The 10,029-nt window shown below is 46.4% G+C and overlaps 1 protein-coding gene across 1 annotated transcript; it reads right to left on the bottom strand.

Annotated features, from left to right (window-relative positions):
- Nucleotides 1-4,227: 4,227 nt before the first annotated feature.
- LOC101772949 lies at nt 4,228-7,186 on the bottom strand. Its single transcript, XM_004965174.3, has 3 exons — nt 6,812-7,186; nt 4,922-6,587; nt 4,228-4,826 (listed from the first exon to the last, which is right to left on the bottom strand). Exons 1-3 carry the CDS (start codon nt 7,127-7,129, stop codon nt 4,576-4,578), a joined length of 2,235 nt encoding a protein of 744 aa, XP_004965231.1. The 5' UTR covers nt 7,130-7,186; the 3' UTR covers nt 4,228-4,575.
- Between the last annotated feature and the right edge of the window lie 2,843 nt (nt 7,187-10,029).

Below are 10,029 nucleotides of genomic sequence, written 5' to 3'. Positions count from 1 at the left end.
CGCGCTACACTGAGAGAGATCGAGAGAGGGAGAGAGGTAGGGGAGGCAGGAGGCAGGAGGCAGGAGGGGAGAGAGAGGAGCAGAGAGGGTGAGGAGATAAGTGTGTGGGGGATGGGGGTGCTCTAGATATTTCTAAGTGTGCGCTAAGGAGATAAAGCACGGGGTAGCGCTAGACGGGAAAAAAAATGAAAGTTGGCAGTGGGAAACCCTCTCGTACCGGTTCGAGTCTCCAACCGGTACTAGAGGGCTTCCGCAGAATCCCAAATTTGGATCCGATACTAATACCCCCTCTAGTACTGGGTTCAAATGTGATCGGTACTAATGTTAGGGATGAAAGGTCATATTTCTAGTAGTGCGGTCAGTGTTGTCGCATGGTGTTTGGGTACATATCCATGCTTTTTCTCGCGAGACCCATTCATGCCATAGCCACCGTAGTCTCAGGGTTCTAGCGAATCTTTCCAAGTTCAGAATTCCCAAACCGCCATGTTCTTTGGGAAGACTGCATCAGTTGACTTTGCCTTTACCTCCCTTGAGCGTCTAGTTGCCGGCCCAAAGGAATTTTTTCCTTATTTTGTCAAGCTCCTCCAGTATTTCTTTGGTCGCTTTGAGTACTATTAGTAGGTAGACTGGCTATGAAGATAGCATGAATTTGTCAGGTAGACCCGGCCAGCCTGCGTTAGGTGTCTCCCGTACCAGCCTGATACCTTGGAGGTTGCCTTTTCCACTAGAGGTTGAAACTCCATTTTGCGTAATCTCCTCATCGCGAGCGGTAGCCTCAGGTATTTGATGGGGAAGTTGGTGCGTATCACCGAAAAGCCGGACAGTGTGTCCTCTAGGTCTATGTTGCCGCAGCTGATTGGTGTCACACTTGTTTTCTGCAGGTTAGTCTTTAGCCCTGTAACTTCCCCAAAATTTTTAGGATGAGCTCCATATTGTTGATGTCTTTGCAGTCTGGTTTGACGAAGATCACCACGTCATCTGCATACATGGATATCCTGAAGCGTGCCACTCTTCCCCCTAACTTTTGCAACAGCTTTAGGTTCGTGGCTTGGGAGAGTAGCTGGTGCAGTGGGTCAAAGGCGAGAATGAAGAGTAGTGGGGATAGAGGATCCCCCTGTCGTAGTCCACGTCCATGCTAGATTGGGTCGGTTGGAATTCCGTTGATCATTATTCTGGATGTGGAGATGGTTAGAGTTGTGGCAATCCAGTTTCTCCAGCGCTGTGGGAAACCTCTATGTTGCATCAATGAGAGCAGGTAATCCCAACGTACTGAGTCGAAAGCTTTGGAAATGTCAAGCTTCATTAGAAGCGATGGTGTCCCGTTTCAGTGGAATCGTCGTGTGATGTTTCTGACATAAAGGAAGTTGTCGTGAATGCTTCTGCCTTTTATGAAGGTGCTTTGACATGGGGAGATGAGCGCATGCATTTTTGACGCTAGACGTAATGCAAGTATTTTGTTGATGATTTTCGCAAAGGCGTGGATGAGACTGATTGGATTGAAGTCTGTGATTGAGTCTGCCCCGTCTTTTTTGGGTAGTAGGACAATGTTTGCCTTGTTGACAAGGTTCAGGTTCGTGCAGCACCCTGTGTGGAAGTAGTTAATTGTTGCGACTAAGTCCTATTTGATGATTCTTCAGCAAGATATAGCCCAACCCGTGCCTTTTCACAGTCGTTGAATGAAATTCTTCCGCCTTCTTGTGTTCGTCTTGAGGTGGAAGAATTTGGTGTTGGCGTCACCTTTCCATAAGTATATGCCTCTTGAGCTTTGTTGTTTCCTAGCCTTTTCTATTACTGGCTAGCTAAGAATGCGCTTTTTGAGCTTACTCCGCAAGTTGTGCTTCGGCTCATTAAGGTCTCTATTTTCTTGAGCAATGTCCAATCGCATGATGACTTCTTGGGCCATGTGTAGCTTGAATTTGGCATCAGAGATCAATGATTTGCTCTACGTCCTCAGAGCTTTTGCTGTCACGTGAAGCTTGTACCCAATCCTCTGGAAAGGTTCTGTATGTGTGGTTGGTTGAGACCAGGCGCTAGCTACAATCTCCTGGAAGTTTGGAACTTTCGTCCAGATGTTTTCGAACTTGAAAGGTGTAGGCTTGCGCAAGTCCTTCTGATGTGCTAACAAGAGTGGGCAATGGTCGGAGTGCGATGATGATAAAGCATGAAGAGAATGGTTCTTGAAAGCTAGGTCCCAGCTTTCATTGCAGAAGACCCTGTCAAGGTAAACAAGGGTTGGGTGCCGCCTCTCATTGCTTCACGTGTATTTGCGATTCTATAGGTGTACTTCCTTTAGCTGACATTAATTCAATGCAGCTTGGAATCTTCTCATCAGACGTAGATTGAGGCTAAGGTTATTTGCTCGAAATGTGAAGCGGTTTGAACGGCTTGCAAACAAGTGTGGATGTAATGAAAAATGAAACTAGACATCAGACAAAGCACACAATGATTCGCACTTACTCATGTTGAGAAGTTGATTCTTGGAACGGTGAATATTACATTCCTTCCTTAGATATATCACGTTTAGGACAAACAAAATTATTCTAGAATAAACTATTTCTCTTATTCTAAATGTCCGTATATTCAAGAATGGAGGGTTCATCAAATTGGGACTCGCAGCAGGCTAAACGATGTGTTGCACGCGAATAGGGTGGGGTGTTGAAGGTTCATACATACTATGATCTTGGTACGTGAAGCATTTTGTGCAGTATGTTGACTGACTCGAGAGATCTATTTTTTCTTTTATTTCCTTCCTTCCTTTTTTTTTCCTTTCCTTTGCTCTGCCCCTTTAATTTGTTCAGTGTGCTTAATCCATTAGCAAAGTTTAGGTGCCTCCTTTTCCCTTTCAGCGAAATGGCAATGATAGCTCCATCGTACATGCCTCCATTTATACTCTGACGGTATTTGATGCTTCTACGGTTTGTACTCCAGTACCCGTCATCGTAAACCGTGAAATCGCTACCCCATCCAGTACATACACTCTGTACCGTATGTCTGTATTCCCATACCATCTCAGCGGCGGCGGCAGATCGAAGAAAGGCTTCTTCTTCTACGAGTAATAAAGCCACGCGGTGTACAGTTACACCACCAGATCACACCAGTAGTAGTATAGCACAGTCCCAGGCCGCGTAGCTAGTGTTGGAGCTTCCTAGTTGCTACCGCCGAGACATTGATTTGGACGCGTCCCATTTGGACTCCTTTGGATCTGCTGATTTGGCATTTCGCAGCTGTTAAAAATACAATATTCTTTTTTTTTCTTCATGGAACAGGAGAGAAAAAAAAAAGATCCGCACGGACGGCGTTCCGTCCTGTACTCTTTCGTGTTGAACGTAACGCCTGCTATTTGGCGACTGCCTACAACAACATTTTACTATAACATAATCTGATGTTTCCATGCGTCTTATCTGGTTGACCTTATGCGGCCGTACTTAGTTTTACCTGAATCAGTCCATATTGCCGTGGAACTTTTATTTTTTAATTTGTTCCCATATCTTGCCCTTGGTAACAGAAGTCGAGGTCGTACAAGTTGTTATTACCTGGATGAAAAGGGCTATATGACACTCTTGTGTTTTAACCTTCTTTTTTTGAAAATAGTTTTTCAGATATGGGATAGGTCAAAAACGTTAGGAGATGCTCACCAAAGTTGGGGAAAAAAAAGATGTACGTAGGATGGGGCAGGGGCTCGACAAGGTGGCTCGCCGGTGTCGGAAGGACATGGCTGTGGACGGTGGTAGGCAAACCTCGCGAGGAGGACAGCTCAAAATTCAAGTGTAGGATGGCCAGGGTTACAGATGTCCAAGCACTTCTAGGCAGACTCAACAATTGCTTGGAGGTGAAAGCACCTTTTGACAGTTGCAATAGCAAATGTCCCCTCTAGCTTCGTTTAGTGCCATTCATAAATCAGAATAGATGTGCAACATATGCTGTTCTATTGGTTATATTGACACTTTTTATGAAAGCTTGACCTTAGTTGAGTTGTCAACTGCTGATGCAACCAACCCCTTTTTTTATGTTCTTAATATAACATGACTGTTTGCTCCACATTATATATGATGCACACTGCAAGTTGGGCCACAACTTGTTCAAATACTTTAGGTATTGCTTGGATCAAGACAGACTACAAAATCTCAGCAACAGCAGTAGTTGTGTGCTTTCATCGCTTTCCTTATCAGTGGAAGGCTTTAGTTGAACCATCAAAAGCTAGTGCATCAAGACATTTGAGATCAGTAGTTATGCCAAGTTTCATCCAGTTTTTCTTCATCTAGTGACTTTTGTCCACCCATTAATAGCCAACATTTACAACCCAACCATGTCATGATGTGAGACCCATTCCGTGCTCCAGGTGCACCAACCACACCTCACGAGCCTGAAAATGTTTGGTCCCAGTACTACCACCATGGTCATGGCAAAATAAAGAGAATGTTAGTTGTTACAGTACTGATTAGACCTAGCAACTACACTATAGGATGGTATTGCCATGCTATGAAAATATGAAATGTACAACTTGTCTCTAGTTTGTGCTGTACGATATTCACAATGACCAGACAAGAGAGAATCTCAAGACTAAATGTCTAGAATCTAACAGGAGGCACCGGTTTGATCCATATGCCTACCCAACAACGCTAAGCTGATGGCTTCTTTCACAGAGCTACGCAAGCATTCTCTGCAAGAATCGATTATCGCTGATGACATCTGCGCTTTGACTTTGGGGCTGTGCTTGCAGACCGGTCTTGAGAGTGCAAGGGACTGCGATGGCGAATGCTCAAATCCGCAGGAAGCCAAGACAGTATGTGTTGCTGTCCGAGCAACTTCCTTGAAGGTTTCAGAGCCTGAATCACAGACAGTGGTTTATGAGATTAAATATGTAACAGCAAAAGAAAAGTTATATGCTGGGGAACAGAAGAATTGGAAGGAGAATGTGTACCATGCGTCTTGTCTATCTTGAGTAGTTTCAGCTCGCGAACAGCCAGCGAAGAAATCTCACTTTTTGCAATTTTACAGGCTGACCTGGATCTTTTGGGTCCTTCATCACTGCATTTTTCAGAACTGTGTTTCCTCTTCCGCTCATGACGGTCTGCTCTAGAACTTTTTCTAACTTCAGCGGTTGCAGCACTACCTATTTCATTGGTTGTTGCAGCACAAACAGCTGAGGGTTCCTCAGGGTTTACCATCATAGTAGATTGGCTCCCAGCCCTAGGCCCCAACTGTAGTGATGATATCACAGGGGACTGACCGGATGATGAACTGCACTTCAGTGGATGCAGCATGCCTGATTTGGATTTCTCTAATCCGCCTGTACTACATGAAGATGCTAACGGTTGATCAACATGTTGATCTTGAGTTGATGAGTCAACTTTACCATTTAGACTTTCCTCATTTATTCGATTCCGAAAAGAAATTGTCCTTTCATGAACCCATGCATGTCTGTCCTCAGGCAAGCTACGGCGTTCTGCTGTGTATTCTGTGGGTGGTGTACTTTCCATTTCTGTACCCTGACCACAGTTTGCTCTATTGTGTTGAGACACCTTATTAGGCAGGTTACCATTCTTTTGTCCCAAAATTGAATCAATAGGACTGTAAGAAGTTGATCTGTTCCCCATGGAAAATGGGGTGCTGCAGCTAAGGGAGGCAGGTTTGCTAGATATCTTCCTCCCACCAGAAGTTTTTGCGATCTCCAACCTTTTCCATGCCTTATGGGCATCACGAGCGTCCTTGTGCGAGACTTTTTTACTGTGTCCTAGTGAGGTACTAGTTTCCTCAGGGGAAGGTCTTGGCTGCTGAGCAGAAGTAGCAGGAGCACCATTTCTGTAGCTGGCAGTTGCAGGTGTCGTTTGACGGTGACGCTGATGATCAGTAGCAGCAGAAGTGGAACCAGTATCTTTCCCTCTTCCATTAGGCACACGTGGAGCAAACCCCACAGAACCATCACGCAGGGCAGCCCAGTTCTCCCGCAGCTCCCTTATGCGCTTATCAAGATTGCGGGAGTTGCGTAGTGTTCTAGCTCTCTCAACTTCAAGGCGGATGCAAGCATGATACGCCCCAAGACCATTATCTCGTCCCTTGGTCAATCCAGGATGCTGAGATCCAGCTGATGAAGCACCCTGTGATGGAAGATCTTCAGTGTTCTTTCCAGGCCTCCTACCGATCCCCCCAACGGTAGGAAAATCATCATCCACAATGTCATAAATGGAAGGAACCTGGTCATCCATGGAAAGCCTACCGTTTCCCACACCAGCCCTGTCTGGATCACACTCCAACTCATCCACAACATCACGAACAGAAGGGGCAGCAACTGGCTCCGCTCTCAGAACATCGATGCTGACCTCAAATTCATCCTGAGCTCCCCGGCCCTCATTCTCAGCCAGCCACCTCAACTGCTCCTCCCTGACCGTCGCGCAGTCCTTGCAGAACCAGTCCCCCTCCGGCACAGTGGTCCCCAGCCCGGCGCAGTAGGTGTGCGCGGCCGCGTCGCAGAGCTCGCAGAGCAGCAGCAGCTCGTCGTCCCTGGAGCCGTTGCACACGGTGCAGATGGTTTCCGCGTAAGGATCCACGCCCACCGTGCTGCTCCCGTTGCCCTGCGGATGGTATACCTGCACCAACCAGCACAACACGTCAGCGTTGTCCCGCGGAGAATTCATGGCGTCCTGGCATGGCAAATTGACAGGGGCGGAATAGCACGCGGTACGGCATAACCAATGAAAAATTTGCCGGAATTTGCAGTCCTGGACATGAAATTTCTACTGCACAGCTATACGAGATCCAAAAAAAACTCGCGAGATTAGATTAGATTAGATTTAGGGTACTAAATGGTTACCTGGTTGCGCTCGGGGACGGTGACGATGCGCTCGTCGGGGAACCGGCCGGGGACGGGCGGGCGGCGGATGGTGCGGAAGCGGGCCTTGCAGAAGGGGCAGCGGGACTCGACGCGGCCCCAGGCCATGATGCAGACGAAGCAGAAGTAGTGGGCGCAGCAGTCGAGCTCGCCGCGGATGGCCTGCCGGCCGTCGACGTAGCAGATGCCGCACATCTTCCCCGAGCTATCCGCCTCCGCCTCGTCGTCCATCTTGGCCTTGCCCTTGGAAGACGGCGACGGCGGGAGGGGCCGGGAGTCGCCGCCGGCGGGCGCGGCCATGTGTGTGGTGGTGGGGTCAGAGAGGACGGACTCGTCGGCTCGGTCGACGAGATGGGATCACGGGAGATAGCGTTGGGCGAGGGGCGTTCGTATTTGGGCTTGGGAGTTGAAACGGTCCGAGTCCGACACGATTTCTGTTGGGCTCGGATTCTGGAATGTGGTCGTGGGCCTTCAGCCCTATTGACTTGCTCGGCCCTCGGACAGAAAAAAAATGGGCCTAGTAAGGTGCAACAAATAAATGTATGAAAAAAATCCAAATTATAAGCGGATTTTGACTTTTCGTATACATAATTTTTAGTCATAATATATATCTTAGTACCATTTGAAATTAATGGAGTACTAACGTGCAACAAGCGTTCCTGTTAGAATGATTTCCACCCCAGTAATAAACTAAGGAGACGCGATGGTTTTAGAAGGATAAACAGAAAGATCACCCTGGGTTCTTTATAATTCAGTAACATAACTCATTTTAAAATAGAGTACAAATTTTTGGAAGTTTCATGTCCTTACTCCAACTCCAAACTAAACACCCTAATTCTACGAATTTGTGGAGCAGTCCAATTCCATGAAGTTGGTAGGGCTCTGGTTGATTTTGTTGGAGTACTTTTTTGCAACTCCAAGAACTCTCAAATATCAATCTATGACAGCGGGGAAGCCGAGCAGGGCCGCCGTCCCCTCGCAGGCGCTGCCGCCCGAGCAGGGCCGGCGCGGGTGATGGAAGCTTTGGCGGCGGATGGAAGCGCGGTGGCCGGTCTCGTCGCGCGCCGCTGTTCGCCAGCCGTCCTGCGCCGCTGGCCTCTTGCCGCACCGCTGCTCTTTCTCCTCTCCAATCAGAAGTACAGGATCTGTTCGCTTCAGCTTATAAGCCGGGCTAAAAAGCTGAAACGGCTGATTTGTGTGAGAAGAAAACACTGTTTGGTGGCTGATAAGCCAACTGAATAAGCTGAAGCGAACAGTCCCACCGACCAATTCGTTCCAGTGTTCTGATTTATTTATCTTTCCCCTTGTTTACCGTTCCTCGACCAGCTATTATACGCAGATAATGGCGTCCAGCCTGAATGGATTGTCTATTGGAGATTCACTGCCTCACAACATCGTCGAGTCCCCTGCATGGTCAGAGACCGCTTCCCCGCCGCAGACCCATCACGCACGCCGCCGGCCAGGCCACTGCCCCATGTGTGGGCGCAAGCTCCTCCTTCCTCCCAAGGAAGAAGATAACCAGTGAAAAAAGAAAAAAAAAGACACAGAGAGAATGACATGTGGAGCTGGAGGGCAACAATGACTATCCATCTTAAAAGACCTCTTTTCTAGAGCTGCAGCACCCTTCTATCCAAACACCCCCATATGGCTCCAACTCTATGCAAAGCGAGTTAGGCAGAGCGAGTTCCAGCTGGAGTTTGGAGTTGGAGCGAAAAATGGTGAAGTTGGAGCCATGCCAAACAACGCCTAAATATTTTCCATATAGCCTTTTTGATGAGGACATTACCTGCTCGGATACAACATATTGATAACTTTTGATTCGAAGGTGAAACAATTCTTTATCATGATTGTATTTGACACATTTGATGAATTGATGCTGCATCATGATGTGTGTCCATTGTCATTTTCAGAAATACATACGTGGATAAAAAGAATGTTAAACACACATGGAAGACATGCAGGACAAAGAAATTGATTTGGACTAAGTTCAAGCATTCCCAACTATGTGTGCATGCATGCAAGGGAGCACTTGATCTACGGTGGTACGTAAGGAATATCATAAGAACTGCTGCAACTATAGTATTCTCCTTTTAGATCCCATTGCTTATAGCCTTATACCAACTATGTGTGCATGCGTGCAAGGGAGCACTTGATCTACGGTGGTACGTAAGGAATATCATAATGAACTGCTGCAACTATAATGAACTGCTGCAACTACAGTATTCTCCTTTTAGATCCCATACATTGCTTATACCTCGTACCATGACGTACCAAAATGGGAGGAGGTGGGCACATGACCGGCATATATTTGATGAATTTTTTATCTAATGTTCTTTTTGAGACAGGGACTAAAGTTTAGTCCCTGTCACATCGAATGTTTATATATTAATTAGAAGTATTAAATGTTTATATATTAATTAGAAGTATTAAATATAGGTTAATTACAAAACTAATTTTATAAATGAATGTTAATTCGCGAGATGAATCTATTAAGTCTAATTAGTCCATGATTTGACCATGTGATGCTACAGTAAATATGTGCTAATCATGAATTAATTAAGTTTAATAAATTCGTCTCGCGAATTAACCATGGCTTATGCAATTAGTTTTATAATTAGGTCACGTTTAGTCATTCTAATTAGTAGATATGATCCAAACTAAAAATTAGTCCATGAATCCAAACACCGTCTTAACCTATGCACAGGTAAGTTCAGTCACATGGGTGGATGGAGATCTTAACCTATGCACAGGTGAGTTCAGTCACATGGGTGGATGGAGGTTAGACAGCTCACAGCACATATATTTTATTCTTGAGTAGATGGAGCACATATATTTTATTGCAGCATGGGGCACAATCGTACAGCGAGCCCATTCAAACACCCGTGGAGGGGCCCTTTATGTCCTATCCAGGTTCGCTCTAACATGCACTACATGTACTATCCACATGTGGCACGTCATTCATTTTGTTGCAGAGCAACTATCCACATGTGCAGTTATCACTAGTAGAGAATTGAGCTTTAATCCCGGTTGGTAGGGTGCAAATATCTCGAAAATGCATCCGGGATAAATCAACCGGGACAAAAGGGGGGGTCTTTTATCCCGGGTCACCCAACAAACCCACAACCTCCAGCCTCGCGCGTAGCTTCCCTTGCCATCCCACCTACACACCACATCTGACTATGTAGGGGATACTATCCTTT

This window comes from Setaria italica, chromosome IV, assembly GCF_000263155.2.
Source record: "Setaria italica strain Yugu1 chromosome IV, Setaria_italica_v2.0, whole genome shotgun sequence".
Classification (NCBI taxonomy): domain Eukaryota; kingdom Viridiplantae; phylum Streptophyta; class Magnoliopsida; order Poales; family Poaceae; genus Setaria; species Setaria italica.
The sequence above is the reverse complement of the archived record's forward strand: the minus strand, read 5'-3'. Positions and strand labels throughout refer to the sequence as shown.

Coding starts and splice junctions, on each gene's coding strand:
- LOC101772949 (XM_004965174.3), bottom strand. CDS start 7,129: ATGGCCGCGCCCGCCGGCGGCGACTCCCGGCCCCTCCCGCCGTCGCCG. Junction 6,588..6,811: donor CCGTCCCCGAGCGCAACCAG/GTAACCATTTAG, acceptor TGGTTGGTGCAG/GTATACCATCCGCAGGGCAA. Junction 4,827..4,921: donor CAAGATAGACAAGACGCATG/GTACACATTCTC, acceptor TCTGTGATTCAG/GCTCTGAAACCTTCAAGGAA.